Source organism: Calidris pugnax, unplaced genomic scaffold, assembly GCF_001431845.1.
Source record: "Calidris pugnax isolate Ruff unplaced genomic scaffold, ASM143184v1 scaffold8, whole genome shotgun sequence".
Taxonomy (NCBI): domain Eukaryota; kingdom Metazoa; phylum Chordata; class Aves; order Charadriiformes; family Scolopacidae; genus Calidris; species Calidris pugnax.
In genome coordinates, this window is record NW_015090830.1 from 12,580,525 (window position 1) to 12,605,933 (window position 25,409).

Here is a 25,409-nt window from a genome sequence, read left to right on the forward strand (position 1 = left end):
ATAGAGGTCAGCATTCCTCTGCCTAAGCAGGTCTTTCAGACATGTGGAGGGAAAAATGTGTTAGCTTGACTTTCTTGGACGTATCACACAATACACGTGACCGTCAGCACTGTGAAACCTTTTGTGGGTTATAAAATGATTAACTGACCATTCAAATTCCAGAAATGTTGCATTTGTAGCAGCAATCAGCTCCTCAGGAGGCAGCAGAGTGTGAAACCTGAATTCAAGAAACGGGGAGGTTGAAAGAATAATTAAAATTAGAAATAACTTGGAGCTGCTAGAAATTATATTCAAGGTTTATATCAAGGTTTGCAATATAGCAATAATATCTGTATTTATGTAGACGTGTGTGCATGCACGTGTGTGTAATGATAATGACATAGTTTCCAAACAGAAAGGGAAAGATGGTTGCCAAAAAGTGTTCACCAGCTATTATAATTTTCCAGAGTGAACTGTTTTTAAATATTCTCTAAGGACTTCTGGTCATAAATATTTCTAAAGAGTATGCACTTAACTCATGCCAATCAATACCATAAAGCAACACTACAGCTAAGCTAGCCAAGTAGAGAACTCTTACTTATTGACTAAATCCTGATGATTCTTGTGTCTAAGGCTTCAGTTCTGCAGCTTATACGGTAATAGTATTCCTAGTTTCAGAAGCTAAGCATCTGATATTATATTTTTATATAGAAGATTAAATATTTTATAGCATATTTGCCTATTGAGGAAACTCTTTTACCTTGGGGAAAAAAACATCCTCCTATGAATTTCCTTTAACTTTACAGGAGACTGCCATTCTCAGAACCAGAATCTTGCTTGGACATTTCAAAGGACTACACACAGGACCTGCTTTCTTCACCAGGGACCTAAGATAGTGTGTTTTGACTTCTAAGTCAGCCCTAGTAGACGGATGTGGACTTCAGGTAGAATGAGCAATGCAAAGAACTTGCTTGGACTTGGCGTCTCCTTGTATTTTTGGGGACTGATGGACCTTACCACAACTGTGCTGTCAGGAAGTGCCAGGCCCCTCACTGAAGGGCAAGAAGACAACCTGTCGGACAAGCTGCATCAGCGTATGAAGCGGAGCTGGGTGTGGAACCAGTTCTTCGTTCTGGAGGAGTACACGGGAACTGACCCTCTCTACGTCGGGAAGGTAAGACCTGCACCAGGAGGGTACCTGGCTGAGCATATACATCTGTGTGTCTGCTGTCTGTGGTGATTCACGGGAAGTCTCCCCAATCATGTTTACCTTCTTTCTGGCAGTGAATTTGTCCACGTTAGTTTCACTTCTGCACCCAAGAGCTTTTGACCAGTATCACCTTTGTTTGGGGAGAATTTGTATTTCAAGGGGCTGTCAATGTATTTGCCTATTTCAAAGAGATCTGCTGCACCAATCATCATCTGTAACTGAGGTAGTGTTAGAAAAACTGCAGTGATCTTTCCAGGGGCTCCTACAATGTCAGGCAAAGCAAGGTTATATTGACATATGAGGATTAGGAAAGAAAGGAAGAGTTTGTGATCATGCTTCTATCTGTGATCAAGTCAGCTGGAAGCTGAAATTCACAATACATTTAAATAGCCAATTTCTCTTGAAAACTGACATTTCAGTTTTTGTTCTCTGCAAATCTCTATGGTCAGAGTAGCTTCTTGCTTACTACAGGTTGATTCTGTGGACTACAGAGAATTTGCTCCAGATCTAAAAGATTAGAGGGGCAGCTCATTAAATCCAACCATGAAGGGTCCTATTTTTGGATCCCATATACCCCAAGAACCTATACATGAGTATAGATAAGTGTAATATGGATCCCTAAGCACTTTTTTGTAGCTCCTTGAGGAGCTTATTCCTTGAGGATTAAGCTGAGATGGAAATGAGCCCAGTGATGTCTGCCATCACAACCTGCCTCACTATACCCATGCTCCTTTTTCTGATTTTAAAGACTGAATTGTTTAAAGTGTTGACCCTGTTATTCAAAGGGTTATGGTCAGCACCAAGTTTGCTTCTCGTCTACACCAACATGACAAATCTGGAAGAAGTGGGGAGGGGGAGAGTTAGTGTGCTTCAGTGTTTGAACAATATGATTAAGATTTTACATGGCTAGAATATCAGATACTGCTATGATGAGTGCAGACTACATATAGGTAGATATGAAAAATTAGGAACTAAGAAAGGATGTCAGAAAACAATTCCTTCAGATTTCGTTGCTTATTTTTACATGATCCAAGGCTCCTTCTTTCCTTCCAAGCTATCCATCTGCAGAAATTAAAAAAAAAGAATCACATATCCAGAGGTCCATTTTGGACTTGTATTTGTCGTTCTGCAATCCCCTAGACCTAAACTGTGCCCACAGTCACACCAGTATAAATCAAAATGAATCCACAGGCTTCAAAAGACCTCCTCCTGATTTATCCCTGTGTGACTGACAGGAAAATGTGCTTTCCTTCCTCCCACAGCTATGGCATTGCTAGTGATTGCTGCCAAATGAGACCTCATTAGTCTTCATTCATCTTTGCACCTAGCTTTTCAGCTCTTGATATCTCTGTTGAATGAAGAAATTAATATTTGGCTTCATGCAATTCCCGGCTTTGGAACAAGGGCCAGATATATTACTTCACATACTCGGTTTCATCTGAAACGACTCCAGACTTGCACTGTGACCTGAATTTCAGCTAAAACAAGTACTGGAAGAAACCAACTCATTTTCAGTTTAGACTTGATTGTGTCATTAGGAGCAGAAAAACTTGGTGCGACTGGCAGTGCTCTTGAGCTTGCTGCCACTCAGCTCCACTGAACAGGGGAAGGCAAGGAGGACTCTACATGGTCCATGTCCACCACACAATGACCCAAGCTGTCATGAAGGAGGTCTCTCCAGGACTGCCTGTTGGCACAGGGGTGCGCAAGGGCTAATTAGCTCCCACGTTTAACAAGGCCAATTAGCCTCATGCACTGCTGAGCTGACATGGCTGGATCACTCTGAAAGCCTCCTAGCTCTGCACTGTTCTGTGTAGACCAGACATCAGGGGACTCTTCTGCCAAAATGGGCCTCTGGGGATCAAGCATTTCATCTTCTCCCACCCCTGAACTGGGTGCAGACCAACCAGGGAGGCAGTGGGATGAATGCAGTGGGGGCTGCCATGAGGGAAAGGCTTCCCCTTGTCTCGCACAGCCAAAGGCACAGGCTCTCAGAGGAGTCTGCAGCCCACCACGATTCATCGCTTGTGTTCGTGCTGCCTGCGTCTCAGGGATCCTTAGGAAAGAGGTCAGCAGGGAATAGACTGTGGGATGAATTAATCGTTCTGGCAGGCCAGGAATTTTTCAGCCCAAATCACCCCAGGCTGGCTCAGAAATAGCTCTGGGAGGGCTTCTGCAGAGCCGGGTGGAGGTGCAGAAGGGCTCCCAGCCTATTGCTCGCACCAGCCCTCCAAACAGCCCTGGGTCCCACGCCTGGTCAGACAGAGCCTCTTCTAACCAATACCACCCACGATACCCTGGAACATCCTGCTAGCCAGGCCTTGCTTTTATCCATTGGCTCTCTCCAAACCCATGTCAGAAGGAGAAAATAAAAGGCTTCCCATAAGAGAGGAGCTTTTCTAATGCTCTTGTACAGCTGTTCCTGGCTAGCTATGTACAACTGGAGCAACCCAAAAAGCACCTTGACTTGAACCGTGAGTCCAGGCTTGCCCAATATGATTTTCAAGGCTGCTATCAAAAATGTACTTTCCTACATAACTGTAAGGTGAAGGGCAAAATATCTTCTGGACAGGGAAATGAAAAAAAAGTTCCTGAGGTGAAGTCAGTATAATTTTTGTTTTTCCCCAATACTCATTTAAAGACTCTAGATTTAATTTAAAGTATTTTAGCTTCAGAGGGTTCCTGGTCCCGTCACAGATAAATACAAAGCTTTAACTTTCCTAGAGGTAGCCATAATCAGCAAATAGGATGAACTAGGGAAACCAAAGCTCCCATGTTTGCTGCAGCAGGTATTTTCCACATTCTTCCAGCAGCCTAAATTGCATCAGAAGTTGAGCTGGGTACAGACTTCACCACTTTGCCGAGTCGGAGACTCCCTAACCATGTTTCAAAGGAGAGGTATTTGAACCAGAGCAGCTGAATGCGTGACTGAAATGCATTCTTTCTACAGACCATCACTGCAGATCATTGAAACTCACTCACAGATCTCAACAAAAATCCCCTGCAGGTGTTACCTCCCTGGAGGCAGAGAAAGGAGAGCATGTCTAGGATGGAGTCACAGCCCCAGATAGCAGAGCTGCTCAAGTCCTTCCCTGAGATGCCCCCGGCAGCACCACCCTCTTCCACGGCCCTTTGCCTGGAAATGTGTCCCTCAGATGCAGATACAGCCTCCTTAATCTTTTGTACTATCCTCATCAAAAGAAGCAACCCAGGTTGACACAGTTAACAATTTCTCGGGTCTTATCAGCTTCATTCCTCCCATAGTCCATTCTTCTAATAAGGAGGAGAAAATACAAATGAATTTCTTCTAGTCCTGTGTCAGCCACACAGCAGCACAATTTATTGCACCATTAAAATAGAGCCAACAGAAAACCAGTTCACCTTTCCAACACAGTGACTTCTACATGCACCCTGAACTGCAGCATCCTGATACTGGGTTTGTTATTGCAATGGTGTTAGCTTCAGACACCAAATTCTTTCAGATTTATTGCAGTCTGGAAGTATTAAGTATTTTATGTTCTTTTTTGCTTTGTCTAGAAAGAGCAGATTACATGAGAAGCAGCAAAAGTGCTGCTAGCATTTCTTACTGCCGAGCCTTGGTCGAGACCCAATACTTTTAAGAAATCACAATTAGACAGAGATCCTCTTGTACTCCCAAATTCTTATTAGTGTTTCGTGTTCATTCCTTGTTTGCTCCCTACACAACACTATTTGTTCCAAATAGGACTTCAGACAGAAGGTGTAATTTAACCCATGAGTTTGATTCAATGTCGTGTTCTAAGTCTCGAACTTTCCAGAACACCCCTGCTATTTTAAAGGATTCTTTCTTCTTTCTTTTTTGGGTTCTTTGGTTTGGTTTGGGGGGCTTTATTTTATTATTATTATTTTTAATATTTTTTTTTCTTTTTATTTTTTCTAGTTTAATTTCATTTTCTTTTCTCTTTATCATTTTCAATTTTCTTTGCCTTTGCCACTTTCTTTTATAATTTATTTTCCTTTGCCTTTTCTTTGACTTTGAATTTGACTTCTTCTTTCTTTTTCTTTCCATTTTCCTATTTACTGAGGACTTGTTGGTGCTCCAAAACATATTTTCTTCCATCAGGCCCAGATCTCAGTCCCAAAGTCTAACGTCTGTACCTGTCTCAGCAGCTCCATTCTCCCACTAATTCACTGATGCACTAAAACAAATGCCCAACATGTAGCTTAGTGGTTCTGAACCAATTCAAAAAGCTATAATAGTGTCCCCCTTCTGGAAGCATCCTGTTTACTAGCTCCTACAGTCATAATGTCTGAGTTATGAGTGTTTAGGGTAAATAGTGACAACCACTGTCTTATTTTAAATTAATCACAAGGTGGTGTTTCCTGAAGATTTCCAGTTTGCAGCCCTGGCACCTGCGTGTAAATTAATACACATGGCAGTCATCTAAATTGAACTGCTTGCCACTGCCAAATTTGTCTGGGCTGGTTCTTCCTCAATTTAGCTGATACATGACCTGAGAACTGCCAGCATTCCTCCAAAGGACTGATGTCTCTCAGATGCAGTAGCTGCTACAGAGAACCAGTGGCAAAGCAATGAAGTGAAATATCAGTCACCTGACAAGAAAGTTGTCACAATCTGCACCTTTAGCTCTTGCAGGTACTTTGCAGTGACCTTAATGTTCATTGTCCCAGCAGTCGTTAAGGCTTGATGGGCCACCTACATACAGACCTGTCTGCAGGTTGGGGCTTCCCATGGAAAGCTGAAATCAGTCTTACCCTAAAATCAGGAGTCGGCACAAGCTTTGTGTAGGCCAAGTGCTGTGCTCTGAGAGGTTAGTAAGGAAAACAACCTCCAGAGAATGAGCATCTTCCAAACAGATCCTTCTCTGGGGAAAATGGTCTTTCAGCTCGCAAGTCAATGGACAATGTGCTCTAAAATAGCTGGTCCATTGGCATTAGAAATGATTAGGTCATATAAGAAAATTTGTTCATGTCCCCATAAAAGTTTTTCCTGTGTGATAAATTTTCGTACAGTTTTCTGTATGTTTTTAAATAGCTCAGAGATGAGATTTCTTCTTTATTTATTGAGAGAACAGCCTGTAATCAAATGCATCGGGTTGACTTCTGCTTTCCTACACATATTGTCCATTTCTATTTGGATTCTTTCTTTAAATCCTACCAATCCTGTGTTCATCTATCCAGTTTATTATTCCTAGATTTTTCTCTCCAGTACAAATATTTACCTACGATTGGCCCCATCCTCCACAATTATTCCCATATGTCCTTTGAGCTCACCAAAGCTTTAAACACACACTTAGTTCTGACCATATTTCTTGAGATAATTAGCTGATACATGCATTTTAAAATGTGCTTAACTGAATCCAGCCCACTTTGACAACTTTTTTATTATTATTCTTTATTCATCTCTCAAAACGATAATCACACTGGAAAATTGTATTCACACCTGAATCATTCTTGAAAATCCCATTTTGATTACTGCACCTCAATTCTATTGCCTTCTTGTCTTTTGGAACTGAACCAATAGCATCTCTGGGCATTGGTCTTTACGCTCTACTCCTCAAAAGCATGGAAGCATGAGCATAGTGTTAAGGATCTTCATAGTCTGAGTGAAATTTAGTGATTTGTTTGTCTTTTGATAGTCATTCCGGCATTTCATGGGAACCAGGTGTTTAACAGAATGGTAGTCTCCAGGATGATTTGTTTCTCTGTTTCAGACCATAATTAGCGCTGCATTTACTTTTCTTCTATTCTGTTGCATTCACAGCTATCTGTGGCTGCTCAGAACTAATTAGTAGTCATGCAATAAATTCGTTTGCTAATTCCCTAGAAAATCTGTGATGCCTCTCATCTCTATAGTCTGCCACGGACACAATCAAGTGTTTCTCACTGCTTACCTTACCTACTGTTTGACAATAATTCTTTCCTGAAGATGTAAGGGTACAACATCATTTTTATTGCTAAAATTTTCATGGAAAGAAAAATTAAAATATTTATGAATCCTGACAGTTACTGAATAGCTCTCCCATCCTGCTTTCCCCTTCATCCCAAACAGATTTACTTCATCTGCCTCAACATTATGCTACCCAAGGAATATCTGACTCCTTTTAAGCCAGGTGAGCAAGCACAGTCTGCGGCTTTGCTGACCTCACCTTATCCTAAGCCTGGCAGTGAGTCCTTTTCAACAGCCATTACAACCAGGCAAAACATAACTCTTGTGTTGAGTGACATCTCAAAAACACAAAGAGCTTGTTCCTGTCTGGGTATCTCTGCCTTTTCTTCTGGCACAGCTGTGGGTGCAGAAATGGGAAGACAGGAGAGGGCTTTTAATTGCAACTCTGGGATACAGACTTTACTGAGTATTTGCCTCTTTCAGCAAAACAAGTTCATTAAAACTAGCTTGTGAGTCCCAAAAGTGAGGCCGAAGCGCTCAGGATGCTCACGTGTTTCATGTCTCAGCAGCTGCTTGCCCAGCTCGTGGTCTAATTGAATCCTGTTCCTCTCCACAGCTCCACTCCGACATGGACAGGGGAGATGGTTCGATCAAGTACATCCTCTCGGGAGAAGGAGCTGGCATTGTGTTTACAATTGACGATACCACAGGGGACATCCATGCCATCCAGCGACTGGACCGGGAAGAAAGGTCTCAGTACACCCTGAGGGCACAGGCTCTGGACAGACGGACGGGCCGGCCGATGGAACCGGAGTCAGAGTTCATCATCAAAATCCAAGACATCAATGACAATGAACCCAAGTTCCTGGATGGACCTTACGTAGCCTCCGTTCCAGAGATGTCACCTGTGGGTAAGGCAGATTTTTGTGGAGTGTCTTCCCCCTAAAAGCAAGTTGGAGATTGTCACTAAAACATAAGTTCCCTGACTCCTTGAACTCAGCTTTTGCCCCTTGTTCAGGAGCTGCAGGGCAGGAGAGCTTCCCCTGGGGTGCCCAACTGCTGCAGAAGAGCGATAGCAGGCTTTACACCACTGTTAGCTGGGTCCCTCTGAAAGAAAACGTCCCAAGGGGAGTAGAAGAGCTGAAAAAGGTGTAAATAAAATGTGCCATCCTTAAACAACTTGCAATAACTTGGTACCCCTTCTCCCTAGCCATCAGATGGTAGCAACAGTAATGACCATTAGGCTTCCACTACCATCCAGAAAATATCACAATTTTTGGAATCTATTCTAGTTTGTATTGAGAGCTGTGATACTGTCCAGGAGCCCTTGAAATCTAGGAGACATGACAACAATTATTAGCAGCTTTGCTCCTCCTAGATCTGTTTAAGTTTGCACTAAACACAGTTCAATGGATCCTAAAGTTCTGGTACCATTTGTTCTCCATGTACAGACTATGGGATCAAGACAAATGCAGTCCTGTTATTGCAGTGCAGCCAAAAGAAAAACAGCAGCCTTTCTACCTATGCGAGTCAGGAGGAACCATTTCCGTAAAACAAATCCTGTAGTCACATAAAATACTGTTTTCCCAGACTTTTGTCTTTCTTTTGGAGATGCTTATTGCTTTTTGGATCTGTGACGTCATTACAGAGATAGTACCATGTAAATCACATGACCTGAAGATACAGATATGATTGAACTTCTCATTTTTCATTTTTATGTTGATATAAAGCTAGAGACAAGCATCAAACACAAAAGTTCCATTCAGAAATAATGTTTCTTAATGGTAATGGCTAGCTTGAATTCAGATTTATTTTCCAGTGCGTGTCTAGTAACACTAGATTTGTTTCTAACACAAAACATTATGTAGAAGGCTAAATACATTCATAAAGGCATTGTCTGACATTTTAAGGAGTCAAAACCCATATATTTCAAACAGTTATGCCTTACCTTCTCCTTGTTCTTGATAAATTGCATCACCTGCAAGCCATTATTAGCTTCAGAGGAAGCAGACCTTGAAAACCAATTGAAGAAAAGAAATATGTATGCGTCTGTGTGGATTCCAAAAGGCACTTCAGCAGGGTATAATCTCTAGGCCATGCAATGTAAACTGCAATCCCACTGAGAGATTATCTCAGAGATGCAACCTTTTGTGCTCACTGTTTGTGTACGATTTCCATCCCTTAGTCAACATACAGCATCCATGGGCCCGCTGCAGCAATCCATGACGCGTAGCTATAGATCTTATTTGAGCTGCCTTTAAATATCATTTAAAATCAAGAAAAGGGGGGAAGAAGCAAGCAGTATATAACTACAAGCTCTCTGCAAACCGTAACAAAGTACTGTTAGATCAGCAATTCTGTAGCTGTGGTCCATAGAGTACTTGCTCTTTTATATCTTCTTATAGATGCATGGTGAATTTATGCCTATTAATTCTTTTAGTGCTAATGAGATACAAGTAGGAGTAATAAGTACAAGCACTATGAGCATAAAGTGAAGAGGTTCAGTGCGGGAAAGCTCTTGGTAGGCATTTCTATTTATTTTGAACAGTGTGCTTTTCATGCCAGCTCTTTATCCCACAAGGTCTTTCCTGATGGATTTTTTTTGTCAGGCACCTCTGTTATCCAGGTGACAGCGACAGATGCTGATGACCCAACCTATGGAAACAGCGCAAGAGTAGTGTACAGTATTCTCCAAGGACAACCATATTTCTCTGTGGACTCTCGGACAGGTATGTTATTTCATCGGGGAATGAGGCAGTTTGAAACAGAAACAAAAAGTTTCAAGCAGAAAGAAAAGGCGGTGCATTGTGACTGTGGTCAGTAAAAGGTATTTCTGTGGCTTGGAGCCAAGATAGAGCAGCACTGGGCGAGGGTTAAAGCAGGGCTGTGGTAATGAGCTCCAGAAGACAGACTTGTTTGCTGCAGCAATATATTCACCTGCATGACTCTGTTCTGTGGCTCAGGAGCTGGGTGGGTTTGGTGCTCTAAATATTCTTGCTGGCTTCTATCACTGCACCGATGTCTTCAGGAGATCTAGTTGGTAATAAGGCTTAGTGGAAAACAAGCAATCTGTGAAGCAACCAGGGCTGGAAAATGCAGAGTAAAGGATGCAGTTATCTGGAGTAGTTTTACCTAAGGGTGTTCTTGTTAATAACCTTAAATTTATCTATAGGACACCCTCTCTATTTTGCTTGCTTTCTCTCTCTCTCTCTTTTTCTGTGTATTTCCAAGGTTTATATCCAAAAGAGGAATCTGACAGGTTTTGACAGTTTCTAAAGGGCATCTGCAGTGCTAAGGTCAGAAACTCATGAGACGATAGTCATTGCTCAGCCCTAGGCGACAAAACAGAAAAGGCACTGCATAATCTACTGCAGAAAGTTAGCAGTTTATGGAATAGGTGCTCCAGCCAAAGACAAACTTATATGTGGTATGGTGTTTCCTTGGCTCTTTGCAGTCTAAATAAAATAGTAAAATTGTAATCAGGTTATGAACCACAAATAAAAAAGGGCATAATTGTAGATCTGCTAAATATCGAGTGATTTCTAAGAAAGCAAAGCAGCAATATTAAGGGTCAGACCCAGTAGAGATTTAGCCGCCAGAGTGTGACTTAGACAGAAGCTAGGCCCTTCAGTTCAAAATAATATGCTTGGACCCAGAAAAGGTCTTTTTCTCCACTAATTAATTTCCCAGTCACTTAGACCTGCATCTCGGATGTGTCCAGGGCAGCCTCAGACTCCACAAGGGAGGAACAGGGCACCTGTTTTGGCTCAGTGCAGTTGTGAGCCAGAAAGCCTTTCCCCATGGCAGGCGCAGGGCTCTAACCAGCTTCCACAGTGCAGACCCACACAATCCAACTGCAGCTCTCACGGCCTTCTGAAACAGAGCTAGAGCATAAACCATCACCAGTTCCTTTGTACTGATGGGTAGTGATTAAAGCCCTAGTGGGCAGCCCATTGCAATACACTCCTCTGCTAGAAGTGTCTGGGGTCCTTATTCTTCATCTCCCAACACAGCCTCTTGGTTCCAGAAGCATGTTCCGTCCTTGACCTCACAGGTGTTGAACAAACATATTTGTGAGGGCAAAACTTCAAAGGAAAGCTGAGAGCCTCTTCTTCCCTTTTTCCAGAGTATTTTTACAGCCCGTCCATCATCTTATTTCCCTAGAAGGTAAAAAACATAGATTTAAATCCCCTCAAGTGGAGCAGGCAAAGGCCCCTGTGTCTCCCACTTCCCAATGAACCATCTGACTGTTACAGTAAAGAAAGGACATCAACTCTGCTCTTTACTACTTATTTTAAGAGGGCCAACCTCACTAAGTTTAGTAAAAGAAATGGTACCATCACATTTCTTTTGGAAGATCTGAGGGTCTGAGCCTTTCCCATAGCCCTAAGGAATGTTTTGAGGTTCATCACCATCCTCAGCATTTCTTTGCTGACCAGCTGTGTGCCGCAGCACCGCAGGCTCCTTGCTCAGCCTGGCTGCTCCTCTGGGTTCCATCTGAAGGACCCCAATCTGTCTCTGAGTTCTGGTGTCCTGGGCTGGCCCTCCTCTAGGGACCAGAGGTCCCAAACACAGGCATGGCAGAGCCTGGATGTTAGGCACTAATGTCTTTTTTTAGATCTAGACTGTTATGTATTAAGGACAAGTTATGAGTGGAAATTCCCTACAAAGTATTTATATATGGAGAAAATACTTCCCAAAAATGCTAAGCATTTTCATGTCTTATTTATATCCATGGGAGCTGAGGAGCTCCTGCACTTCACGGGAGTCACTCAACTTTGCAGGATGAGACTCTTAAGGGCTGCATGTAGCAAGATTAAAATAGCACACACTGTTAATTGTTCAGTACTGGTCACTATTTCTTCCCTTCTACGTACAGTGATAATTGCCATTGCAGTATCTTTTTACTGCTTTTTTATTATACCCATACATTGTCTTTCTGCTAAAAATACAGACTAAGTGCAGATCACCCAAGTTAATGGTGTCCTGATGTTCAACTACAGCACGTTGAGCCATGCAACTGGGGTGGTGCCTGGGGCTGACACATATTTGCCCCTGCAGAGGAGGGCACTCAAATGTGTCACAGCCCATGTCTAGCAAGGGTTGTTAGTGTCCTAGAAAGTGTCCCTGGCAGCACATTCCCCGGGCTTCATCATCAGCCACTGCTACTCTCCTGTTCGGGGACCCTCCAGCAGCCTGTGGAGCAGTCACAAGGAGCAAGCTGCCGGCACCCTGTGGGCAAGGAGGTGCTGAAGACGTGAGGAATGGGTCACACTGGGAGGACTGGAGGTTTGACAGCTCTGAAACCTGTGCCCCTCCTGGGGGAAGAGCAGGATTCAGTGGGGGCAGTGGATGAACAGGAAAGGAGGAATGAAGGAAAAGAGGGAAAGGAGGAAAGGAGGGCGTTCAGTGACAGAGCTGATGCCCCAAGGAAAATGGAAAAGGAGCACCCAGGCCCAGAGGCAGACAGCCGGCCTGTGTGAGGCAGGGCCCGGGAGCTGGATGCGGGCAGGGGAGCCGCTGCCCCGGCCGGCTCCTCGCCTCCTCCATCCGAGAAGTGATGCTGCCACCTCATGTCCTCTCGCAGTAGTGTCACCCCGGAGGAAAGGGACGGCTCTGAGAGGTGGGGGGAGCAGGGTGGCCGCCTCCCGCCGACCCCCACCCTCACCTGCCCCCAAATTCTGCTCCCGTAGCCCCCAGCTTGGGACCCGAAGGATCCGGGCAAAGCCCGGTTTGTATCAAGTTGCCTCCAGGACTGTGTTTCAGGACGCTGGAAAACTCATCTTGTTGCATCATTTAAGTAATCGCATCACTTCTACCTTTTGTGGGGACATATTTAGCCTGAGCAGGGCCTTAATTCGGCGTAGCACACTCTGTTCCCAAAATGCTTTTCCAGCTTCCTTGGAAGGCAACATTTTAATTTTGAACAGACAGCCTGCCCCAGAGCTGATGAATCTTAACTGGGCTTCTTTAAAATTCACACCTTCTGTTAACCTAGATTTAATTTGGGTAAGTTTTACTCTGCCAGGAAAGGTGAGACTGAATGCAGAGTCTGGTCTCATTCTTGATGTAGGGAGTTTGATGCAGGAGGAAGACAACCCCGCTTGTTTGTGTACTCTTTAACTGCCTTTCTTTTGTTCCCGAAACTCCTTTCCCCCCTTAATCTCACAGGCTTAATTAGGACAGCTCTAATGAACATGGACAGAGAAGCAAAAGAATATTACGAAGTGATTATCCAGGCCAAGGATATGGGTGGACAGCTGGGAGGATTAGCTGGAACAACCACAGTCAACATCACCCTCTCTGATGTCAATGACAATCCACCCAGATTTCCGCAGAGTGAGTACTCACAGGGTCAGGGTGGGCAAAAAGGGGAGTTACACAGCTGCTGTTTGCTCTCATTAGAGCCATTTTCAAGCTCAGGATAGTGACAATAAGAGATGGACACAATTTCGCATCAAAGTAACTTCCCTGCAAAAAATGTCAAAATGCAGAATTCACCAGCTTGTCCTTCAGAAGAGGTTTCTGACCTCCAAAATCATCAAAACCAACACTTTTTTTAGGAGGCGGGAAATTAATTTACAGAAAAAGGAAAGAAGGAGACCTTTTGTGCTCCTGGACTGCTCACGGCCGTTGCCTTTGGCTGCTACTTGCTGCCCAGGTCCTTTTTTCTTCCTATCTCCAAACGGATGTCTGTCAAATCAGGCACATGTTGTAGTGGTGGAAATTGAAAGATAATTCATTCAACACTCCAGCCAGGTCACTGCAGGGGAGATTCTGGTCACGGTGTTGCCAGTGTAGAGTTGTCATACAGGCTGCTCTCCAGGAAAGGTTCATCTAAACTGTGGCAACATACAGTTAAACACTAACATATATAACAGCCACAGTTAATGGAATGTAAAATAGGCAACTCTGCTCTTATCGGAAGTGTTACTTAATAATCCCAAAGCAAGATTTGCAATACTTTGCTCTTTTAAAAATTATTTTAGAGCAAGTTTACCTACAGAAGTATATATTACTGTTAAAAACTTGAAAGAAACTTTTCAGGTTTGATTGAACACTGTTTCTTTTGGTGGTGTAGATCAGTCTCAAGCTGGTTTGGTGTTGCCATTTTTCTCATCTAGCTGAGAAATGAAAAGTCCTGTGGTTCTTGTTGTTGCTATTCTTCTTCTCTATCTGTTTCTGCATGTTGCACTGGTAAATCAAAGCACTCCACTAAGATAAGCAAGAAGCATCAACTTCCACTTTTCTTCTTCTGGCAGGGAAGCTTGTTGAACACACCATTACCAATCCTGTTTTGAAAGTACATGAATTGTAACTGTTTGATATCAGACTCTTAAGAAAAATGAGAATAGACCAAATTCCACCCTTGGTGCAATTCTGCCTTGTAAAGTTCAATAACTGGTAGAGTTAACAGAGAGAGTGCAGCAAAGAAGGCTTGAACATAAAGTATGATGGCAGAGAAGTATTTTAGATACAACATTTGTACTTTTAAAACACGTTTTTAAAATAGCAGCTTTCTCTTTCCCCAGGCTTGCTGCTAAGCAAATTAGTGATGCACCAAATGTGCTCAAGACATGGTTTGGAGGGAGAAGTAGTTTATTTTAATGGAGTAACTGGTATATCTGGAAGAAACAGGCAAGCTTCTGAGCACCCAAAGCCTTGTTCAGGGTGGAAAAGAAGTTTATACAGACTTGAGAAAGGATTTGTGGTGCTCAAAACTTGTGTGTTTACTCCCGCTGTACAAGCTGATCTAATAAAAGATGCCTGTCCTATTAAATCTGTTTCATATCCTGCTTTATATCATGGCTGCAGCAGCACTGGTGTTAATTGCCCTATTTTTCTAGCTGAAGTTCCCATTTTCAGGTATATTGCTGTTTTGAAAAGAACCCGTTGAACAAACCTGTTGATGTGACAAATACCTAAATAAAAATTTCCCAGGCAATTCACTGTAGCTGTGGCTAGAATCACACCACTGTTGCAGCTTTAGGAAAGGTACTAGAGATTCCCTGCAGGCCATGCACCGTTGTCGCCTGCCCTGAGCTACTCTTTGCATTGCTGTGTGGTTTTCAGTTCCTTTTCACAGCTTGTTTTTCACTCCCTGCTCTCTCTCTGCCTCTTATGCCAGAGCATTATCAGATGAGTGTGCTGGAGTCTGCTCCCGTCAGCTCCACCGTGGGCCGCGTGGTTGCCAAAGACCTGGACGAAGGCATTAATGCGGAGATGAAATACAGCCTCGTGGACGGAGACGGACTGGATGTCTTCGATATTAACACCGATCCTAATTACCAAGTTGGCATCATAACTGTGAGAAAGGTAGTAAAGTTTCCTTTTTATACTAATTTATACGGCTAACAGTCCTGATTACATTTTATGTGTGCAATGTTCCCTGTGCCTGTAGTAACTTTGTTCCCATTACGTGACAGTAGCCCCTTTCCTGCTATAAACCACAATTTCTTTAACATTCATTGCTAAAATATGAAAGCAGACTGAGTTCCTAGCAGCAACTTTTAAAAAGTGGGGACAGCATTAGCATAAACTTGTCTTTTCCCACTGAAGGGATGTTCTGATTCACTATTTATCTATTTAAATATTCTCTGTAGCTTAATTATCCTACAAAGCAAGAAATTAGATCAATATTTGCATTTGAACTGTACACATTTTTCACTTCGGTGTCCCACAAACAATAGTAAAGCATGCCTTAGAATTATTTATAAACCAATAAAACCCAGGCATTTTTTTTTTTTAATTGCTGCTTGAAGATCCATAAATGCTAATTAGGCTAGAAGAAGTTGTCTCTAAAGTGGCAGCTGTGAAACTTCTAGTACTCTGTACTGCAGGCTATACAGAAGGGGATAGAGTATTTTGCTTAGACTCCCTGCTATAGGATATTTATTCTACAATCTTACGTAAATGCTAGAAGTTCAAGTCCATTTCTAGGTTATGAAATTGTAACCGTATTTCTGCCTAAGCATATCTAGTGTACTAATAAGGAAGTATAGTCTCCATTTAAATAGCCTGGGACTAAATTATGCACTAAAATGGAACAACACATGGGAAAGATTTGACCCTGCAAACCTCTATGCCCTACAGCAAAACATTTAAGCGTGTATTTATGGTCACCTTTTTCCAGCTCTTGTTTATGAACACTAGTCCCTAAAGTTAAGCACGCGCTGAAGTGCTTTGCTGAAATGAAATAGATATTGAATGCAAACTCTAATGTAATTTTTCAGTCATTTATTGATGAAAGATAATAGTTTCTCTGAAGTAAATGTGTCAATAAGCTTGACTTTTGTTGTTATGAATACAGTTTTGCTAGATGTTTGTGTATGTCAGGAGGAGGAGTTATAAAAATTTATGGCATCAATCATACCAGATACTGGTACTGGCTGGTACATACTGCTCAATCCACCTACTGTACATAAATGTTTGTAAAATTCTATATATGCCTGTAGCTTTTTGTAATGTTATATGTAGCCAGACATTGGAAAAGTTGTCCTTTGGATCCACTCAAAAAAAAAAAAAAAAAAAAAAACTGAAAAAAAGAAGAAAGTCTGAAGAAAACAGTCAGTATCAATGAGTACTTATGGCTGCCTCAGCATAAAGGCCAAGGACTGAAAAGCCTTCCCACTTGAGCAGCTGACCAGCCTGAAAGAGGGCTGAGCTGCAAACTTTGGAAAGAAAAATGAAAAAGTTGTTTTTTGAAACCAAAAAAAAAAAAAAAAAAAAAAAAAAAAATTCTACTGGTATTGATAGAAAAGGATATCCTCTCCCCTCGGCTGTGTTCTGCAGCACTCTTGGTTCACAGGAGAAGGCAACTTGCTTGCCCTCCCCATGGGACCAGTGTTGGAAAGAAATTTAAATGCACCTGTGGGAGATAAATCTGATGGTGGGGGAGGGCAGTGATGTTGAGGCATTGGCACATGAGAAGATCAGCCATGGTTGCTGATGGAGTCCAAGGCAAACCGAGGGTGTCTGAACTCAGGAGCACCAAAAATGTGACGGCCTTGCACACCTCTTTGATTTCCTCGCTTTTTCTAACGAGGTGATTAAGTCTTTTCCTAATGTAGTTGGGTTTTATAGTTATTAAGTGTTTCTATGATTTAACTGCTCTTTTTATAACTTAGCTTCTTAGTGTACATGCAATGTTTCTTATGCGGTTTTCTTCACATGAGAAACCATGAGATATAATGGCCTCTTTCTTAGTATACATTAAGGCAGCTTTGCATTGCGCATTCCTTGCCAGATGGACAGTAAGTGTTGCTTGGCCATGTGAATATATTTTATTGCTATTTTTACAATGCATAAATATGCAACTGGTAGACCATAATGACTCTGCAGTAATGGGTAATATGTTTGTAGATCTCGCTAAATTTTTGCTTACAAATGCTATGCCTGCAGCAGTCACTGATCTACCAGGTGGAGCTAAGGGCAGCAGGAGCAAGTAACAGATAATCTGCTTGTACCTGCTGCCACAGGTTGCACAGTTCATACTGTATAGCTGCACAGCATCTCCAGTAATACTGGACCATCATGTCCCCCAGCCCAAGAAAATCAATTCTCATTCCAGTTTTCATTCCTCACCCCCATGTACTAAATACTGAGTGAGGTTTAGTTTTGTAATTTCAAGAGTCCCGTCTTTCATCAGGCATCCCTATGCAGAACATCAGTACTGGTAACTTTACTGTGAAAGCGTGAGGTTTTGTCTGTCACTGTATGTTTCCACTTCTGCAGAAAGAAGCTGCTGTGGTAGCAGACAAGTACTGAAGCCTCCACTGAATTCAGGGGGTGTTTTCAGGCCCATAATATATACTCCTGCCGTGCCTGACCACGTGAAACTTCTGCTGATGTTGCTTAAACTAATACACATCTCATGGCTGCAGAATTGGCCAGCTGCACTATGGAGCAGTGGAGAAAAGAGATGGGTTATCACTGGCCAAGGAGGACTTCACTGCTACAGTAATGATCTTCGCACCTTTCACTTCCAGTTGCTTTGGCATCCTCCTTCTCTGTTTTCCTGCCCACCTCCTTTCCCCAGACACTTTTATTTTCATTTCAGCAAGAAGAATGAAAGAATATGTATTCTGATGTGATCTGCAAATATTTCTCCTGGCTTTTTCAGTTCAACTGTCAAACTAAAAAAAAAAAAAAATGCAAAAAGTGCCATTTCTAATACTACTGTCACTCAATGCTTTGTTTCCATCTTCAAATATTTATTTCGTTACTCTTATGATTAAAAATCATAGTAAAGATTTATTTTAAAAAAGAAGCATCAGCTTATATTAGAAGGCATCTTTTACTTCTGAAAATTAAAATTATATATCCTCAATCATACGGCTAAGTGCGCCTAATGCTAGATATATATTTTCTTCTCAGCCTTTAAGCTTTGAGAGCAAGAAAAGCTACACCTTGAAAGTAGAGGGTGCCAACCCCCACCTAGAAATGCGGTTCCTGAACCTGGGTCCCTTCCGCGACACCACCACAGTCCACATCAGCGTGGAGGATGTGGACGAACCTCCTGTGTTCGAGCCCAGCTTCTACTTTGTGGAAGTGCCTGAGGACGTGGAGATTGGAACCACCATACAGATCATTTCTGCCAAGGACCCAGATGTGGCCAACAATTCAATCAGGTCTGTTGTCTCTTTGCATTCTCTCTGGTACTTTTGGTTGGTGGGACAGTGATAGAGATGGAACAGGAGAAACACTCCTCTTTAGCCCATGGTAGTCACCAGTGGGTTTAGTCAAAGCAGATCTCGCACACTGCGGGATTGTGCTATGATTGCCAAAGCAATGCAGCAGCTCACCCTTGCCTTTTCTGTTTCAAAGCATGCCTTTGTCAACAGCTTAAATACACAGCTACTTTTGGAGTAGATTGAATGCATACTAATAAATATTCATTAATCACTAAATTATATTGTGTCTGGTCCAAGCTGCAGAACTAGATATTCCTATAAAGAGTTAAGAAAGGTAAAGTTGTATTTACAGCCATGGGAGTTTGCAACTCAGCAAGGAGCCAAAGGAGCAGATTTGTGTAATCACAGCGCTCTTCTCCATAGTGGCTGCCAAGTCAGCCCAGTTTATCAGAGTTTGTTTTTCTCCGAGGCCAGCCCACATACTAATTTTCACAACCTGCAGAAGCTCTGGGTGACTGGAAGTTAATAATCCCAGGAGGTCAGTTACTTCGCTCACCTGAGAAACGCTTTGGGTGCTGAGCTGCTGTTTGCCTAACCTTACCTTAGTGCAGCTTCTGAATTGTCTGTGTTTGGAAACAGTCCTGGAAAATACAGAAGGGAGTGGAAACATTGAGTATTTGGAGTTTTTGAAGAAAGCAAAATCTATATGAGCAACTCTGGGTTTCAGCTAGGAGATCTAAGCAGACACAAAGCCTGTTCTTCTTAATGATATTGCTTTCTGTGTTGCTGCTCTAATTATTTTTTTCATCTCTGCTACCTTAATATACCTGTCTTTTCTAGCTACCTTATAAAATTATCTTACTTCTCATGACATTGTCTCAAATTCTTCAATAAAACTAAGTATTATACTGTCTGCACCACAATTTCATTACCTTAAACTTTTTTCCACCCACATCCTATTTTGCTGATTACTGTCTAGCATTATCCAAACATTGCAGTGCAAACAGCTTTGTATTAATCTGCTAAAAATAGTATAAGAATAATTCTGTGGACTATCAGAGGGCAGAAGTGTTCATTGTTATTTTTAATGAGGTTTTTCTTAGTTTTCTTCAGAGCTTTCCAGTGACTACTCTTGATGAAACAGTACTCTATAAAGCTCAAAATGCATCACCAAAGATTTATTTTAAAAAAATAAAAGAAAGTTGCAAATATGCACGGACTCCTTTGTAACTCTGTTCCTTCATACTTACTTGCTCTTTTTCTTTTCATCTTCATCTCTTTCCACTGTTTTTCCTCCCTCCTTACTTCTTTCTTCCCCCACACCTAACACATACAAATATCAATTATTAGGGTAAACAGGAAAAAAAAAAGAATAAATACCATTTATAATGCTATCTAAAATGCAGATGTTAATAATTAGTTCTCCTCGCCTCTCAAGTGGTCTCCTCCATCCATGTCAACCCTGTGCAGTATCAGTCAGGCAAAGCTTTAGGCTTGATCTGCATTAACTTTTCACAGGGCAAAGCAAAATGAGAAATCCCAGACACATATTTTGTTATACAAGCTGAAATCCATCTGAAATTAAAACTGTGATCTGATCCCTCCTTTTGCCATTGTTTTCAAGTGTGGAAAAGCCAAGGACACATTTCAGAAGGGGTCACTAGCCATGGGGGGACTCTCAAATCCTCATCTTGCCACCGTCCAATATGTGGCCTCCCACACTATGAAATTCTGATGGCTGGAAATATGCCATGATTGTTGTTAAGTGATTCAGGAAGATTACCTAAAAAGTACAGTGAAAATGAGTGTGAAGGAACAGGTACTATTAACAGGAGATCTTACATGGAGAATCTAGACAAAGACTCCACCTGTGCCTCTTGACACCAGTGATTAATACGGCACCACTATTCACAAGGCCATATTCAATTTCAGATACTCCTTGGCCTTAAACTGTCAGAGAGAAATTCTTTTTATAGCCCTCATACAAGAATAACTATTATAGCAAAATATAGCTACACTTGTACTTATTTCCCAAATAAATCAAATCAGAAATCTTTTTACTTAAGAAGAGGTGGGAAGGACTGGAAAAGAAAGGGAAGCAAATCTGCCATCCCACCCTCTTCGATTTTTCTGAAAAAAAGCTTAAAAGAATTTCCCAACAATATAGCTCAATAGTATTTTATATCCCAGTTTAATAAGTCCTTATATAAGGACTGTTGTTCCAGTGAACGCATTTGTGCTGAAAGGAGAAAATTCAGAAGAATGAGCCCTGTTCAGCATCCGTTATGACTAACGCTTTCAATTCCCATCAACTTCAAAGAAAGAAACAACAAATATGAGAATAAGTCTGGGCTCTGTTCTAGGCTGTGGCATCTCCATAGGTGCACAAGTGGCTTTTGCCAAAGGATCTCTTACCACACTAACATAGCGAGCTGGCAAGTGACTCTGACAAAGTGGTGTTAAGAGCAAGGTGATTCATATGAAAGGTATTGAGTATTATTTTACACACTCTGCGAAACGCTCCCTCTGACCAAGTACAGCAGTGACAGCTCTCAGTCAGCTGCCTCCTTGCCCGAGTTTTCTGGCCTGCAGGTACCACCACACTCCCCTGCTCACAGGTGTGAGAAGCTTGTTCCCAGCATCAAACTGACATATTGGCCAGGCAGGTTCAGTAATTATGATGAATCAGCCTCACAGAGGGAGCTGTTTTTCTGGCTGGATGATATGAGCAAGCCGGTCATCATCCCCCTTGTGCTGCCATGGTTCAATCAGCAGAGAGGTCCAGGATGCAGGTGGAGTTTACTCCCCTCAAGGAGGAGAGAATATAAAAGCAGGAGGAAAGGAATGGTTCGTCCTCATCAGCCTAGGTGCCCAGAGAACAAGCTGATGTAAAGTTGTTTTCATCCAGCCTGTATCGTGCCCAAGGAAAGGGCATAATTATTTTGCTTAGAAAAAGAAATCACACTCCTCTCAGAGATTTCTCTGGAAAGCAGATGTTCCTGTACTGAGCTGTGCCTTGCTTTGAGGCTTCTTCCTCTAAATCTTCCTCCTGATGGAGTCTTCCAGCTCCATCAAGTTAAAAGCTGTTAGCCACATGAATTGCTAGTTTTTTGAGCATCTCGCTCTGTACCTATACAAATCAATGGAGCAAACAACTAGGTTGTGGAAGAACGTGGATCTGCTAGGTATGACGTTACTCCTGCTGGGGTACTTCATTGGCTAGAACACACAGTCTTCACAAGGCTTGCATAAGATTTTTAATATGTACTCTTGCAGATACTCGATTGACAGGAGCAGCGATCCGGGGCGGTTCTTTTATGTCGACATTACATCAGGAGCACTGATGACTGCAAGGCCTCTTGACCGGGAGGACGTTTCTTGGCACAACATCACTGTGCTGGCCGTGGAGCTGAGTAAGGAGAATGCAGACTGTACATAGATTAAAGAGTTACAATAGACAAAGCAGGCTGAGGGACCTGAATTCAGCAATTCACATGTTCTTACGCACCGAGTGGGAAGCTGTGTGAACTGAATTGCTCTTCTGACATCAATAAGCAAATACTGCGCTTTTTTTAATGCTATTTTTCACAGGGTGGTGGGGGAGCAGAGGCTGGAAATTAAATGCAGAGTGCTGCTTTTTCAATTCATTATTATTCCAGGGATTTAAACTCTTAAGATTAAAGATTAAATTAATTTTAAGATTAAAACTCTTCCTGATGTGTTTCTGCAAGAGCTCTAGCTCTCCAGAAAGGCTAGGCAGCTGAAGAAGACACTGCCAGTCCTACGTTGGAAGACTGAGTGGTGCAGGGATTGGTGGCCAGCAATGATCCTACATTGCTAGGTCACTGGTTGACCTGGTCTGGTTCAGCAGCAAGTAAATGTCATCACCATCTGCTTGCTGCATAAACAATTTGGGCTACTGTGCTTTAGGATCTGATAATATCCTGAATTCATTCTGCTTGCAGATTTTACAATGACCTAAAATTCAGCTGAGGATTCATCCACCCCAAGTATTTACCAAGGTTATGAGAACAAGGAGATGCTGATCATTTCATAGTGTCTATAGGAAAAATTTAGCTGAGTTTGGAATAATAACAGATATGAGCTTCATAAAGGAGCTCAGGATATCTAAGTAAATATAATAAAAGGTTCACCCAATCTTCACCTGAAATCTCTTTGGTCCACATAGCTTTTCCTCAGGATCTCAGTTCATCTGCTGATGGACAGCAGCTTTTCAGAAGTTTGCTCCCAATAGCTGATCCATTCCTCATGTCTGAGAGAGCTTCCTGCACGTTCAGGCTGTAACAGACATACAGGGCAGTTTGAGAGGAAAAAAGTTCAGAAAAAACAAATCAGCCAACTTGCAGTTAGCAGAGGGAATATTTCACAAGAGTCGGGGTGACTCTGCCACATATTTGCGGGATGTTCCAGCAAACGATGCCTTTCTGTCCTCTTTTTGGCAGTGAGGGGGGTTGGTGACATGATAGGATCTCACTCCCATCTATTTTGATGCTAGTTTTATTTTCAGCCACCAACGGCCATTGCAATTCCATGTAAATCCATACACACATCAAGTCCCTAAAAGCTGCCCCCGTAGCAGCACTCGAGGGTGAGAGCAATATGAAGGCACGTCTTCCTTTGACTCACCCTCCATCAGTCCTGTCAGTTCTGCTCTGCACATGTGCAGCACAATATTTTAATTTAACGAAGAGTTTCAAAAATGTTGCAGTCGTGCACTCCTGAATACAGCTCCCAGTTTTAAAAGTTAGATCAATATTACTAAGAGTGTAAATGCAGACGTTCATCTGCCACAATGACACATCTGTTAGCAAGACATGTATGGATAGGTGGGAAGCTGAAGGACTAAATTATAAATTAGGTAGAAACAATATAGTTTAAGAGTATTATCTCAATGACACAACGTGACACATTACAGATACAGTACATTGAACAGTGAAGAAAATTCCAGAGTGTAATTCTCTATTGTTTATATGAACCATTTCTTGCTATAAAGGGAGATATATTTGGAGATAAATGCACAAAGTGGTATGGCTAAAAAGATGAGAATGCTAATCTTTAAGAATTTTCTGGATTTTTGCACCTTTTCTAACCTCTGAATAATGAATTATTATTTTTTTCTTTCTGCTTAGAGCTTCATTTTATCATTAAATAAGGGGGAAATGTTTGGGGACAGAAAAGCACAGTAAGAAAAAAAAATTATTCTGTGGTCACTTAGTTTGGAAATTGTGAAGATATGTGAAATGATGTCTGGATTTACTGGCAAAGAAAGCTAATGAACCAGTGGGACAGAAACATCAGAAATGATGTCATGCAGAATGTAAAATTTTCATTGCAATTTTAAGCTTCAGTGAAAGCTTTTCTGTACAATTTCATGTGTTATTACATTTTAAACCCCCCTGTACAAAGTATCAAAGACTTGACACTATTTTTGAGTTCAAGGAACATAAATTCTGAGCAAAAACATGTCTGAACTGCAGAATTACCACTTTCAACAAGCTCTAAATAACAAGTCTATCCTTAAAGATTGCTCTCCTAACTCATGCCACCAATACCAAGGCTCAACAAACAGTATTGCCCAGTCAAAGGGCAATAAAAAAAAAAAATGGGGCATTATCTAAGACTTTTGTTATAGAAATAGTCCCATCGGACTGAACCAGGTCAAAGTCTTTCATAGCATTTGTTTGATAAAGATGCAATTAGATGGGAATCAAGGATAGACAGCGAGCAGCATTTGCAACTTCACTCCGAGTCACACAGCCCACAAGCAACAACAGTTCCCGATGAGAAAATGGCATTTGAAGCCAGTCAATAGCGAAAAAGCTGCTTTACCTCTTGCGCAGAGTGAGGAGCAGCCCTTCTGCTGTATCCTGCCCTTCCTGATGTTCTGCCTCCTCCTTCCAGACAACCCCTCGCAGGTGGGCAGCGTCTCCGTGACGGTGAAAGTCCTGGATGTGAACGACAACGCACCAGAGTTTGCAAGATTTTATGAAGGTTTTGTCTGTGAAAACGCCAAAGCAGGGCAGGTGAGGAATGCCAGGAGTGGCAGGGGCTGGGGAGGGGAAGCTGTCCTACGCGGAGACCATGCCAGAAAGGGCGAGCCTTGGAAAAAGGGCTCTGCTGACCACGTTTCACCTGATTTGTCCGTCCGTGCTGCTTTCCAAAGGCAAGCACATGGCACCGGGATTAACACTGTACACAGCACCTTTTTTTGCTCCCACAGTAGTTTTCAGACTCACTGTGCAATATACTTCACTGCTGAAATAAAGCCTCCCCTCGGGCAGGCACCAGCAGGCGAACAGCCGGTGTGCCCTGGAGCAGCAACAAAGAGAGCAGAAGTGTTAGGAGAAGTGCCACAGAGTCAGCCTGGCCTGCACATGGCAGACAAGGTTACTTTTAAAAGACTCTCTTTATAAGAGCCTTAAGCACCCCTGGACTTACAGGAGTTGAACAAAACATACTACATTACCTTCAAAGCGGTGACAAGCTGGATTTGTTCTGCTGTGAGCTGGAGATGTCAGAGAGTTGTAGATAACATGACTTCCAGCTCCAAACACTAAACCAGCACCTCCAAGCAAGCGGTGATGCCTCTTTGCTCTTCTCCCTTCCAAACCCCTGTCAAAGCCCTTGAACAAGGTCTGTCTGTGCCACAGATGGACATGAGCTCTCGCTGGCTGGA

At 42.3% G+C, this 25,409-nt stretch overlaps 1 protein-coding gene across 3 annotated transcripts in view; it reads left to right on the forward strand.

Annotated features, from left to right (window-relative positions):
- Nucleotides 1-25,409, forward strand: part of CDH20 (cadherin 20, type 2) — a 133,668-nt gene that overhangs the window by 95,658 nt on the left and 12,601 nt on the right. For all 3 annotated transcript variants that reach the window (XM_014941060.1, XM_014941058.1, XM_014941059.1), the window contains exons 2-9: nt 786-1,153; nt 7,696-7,990; nt 9,689-9,808; nt 13,251-13,418; nt 15,208-15,395; nt 18,456-18,709; nt 21,989-22,125; nt 24,635-24,756. In XM_014941060.1, coding sequence (XP_014796546.1) covers nt 911-1,153; nt 7,696-7,990; nt 9,689-9,808; nt 13,251-13,418; nt 15,208-15,395; nt 18,456-18,709; nt 21,989-22,125; nt 24,635-24,756 — 1,527 coding nt within the window. In that variant the 5' untranslated portion in view covers nt 786-910. The remainder of the gene's footprint in view (nt 1-785; nt 1,154-7,695; nt 7,991-9,688; nt 9,809-13,250; nt 13,419-15,207; nt 15,396-18,455; nt 18,710-21,988; nt 22,126-24,634; nt 24,757-25,409) is intronic.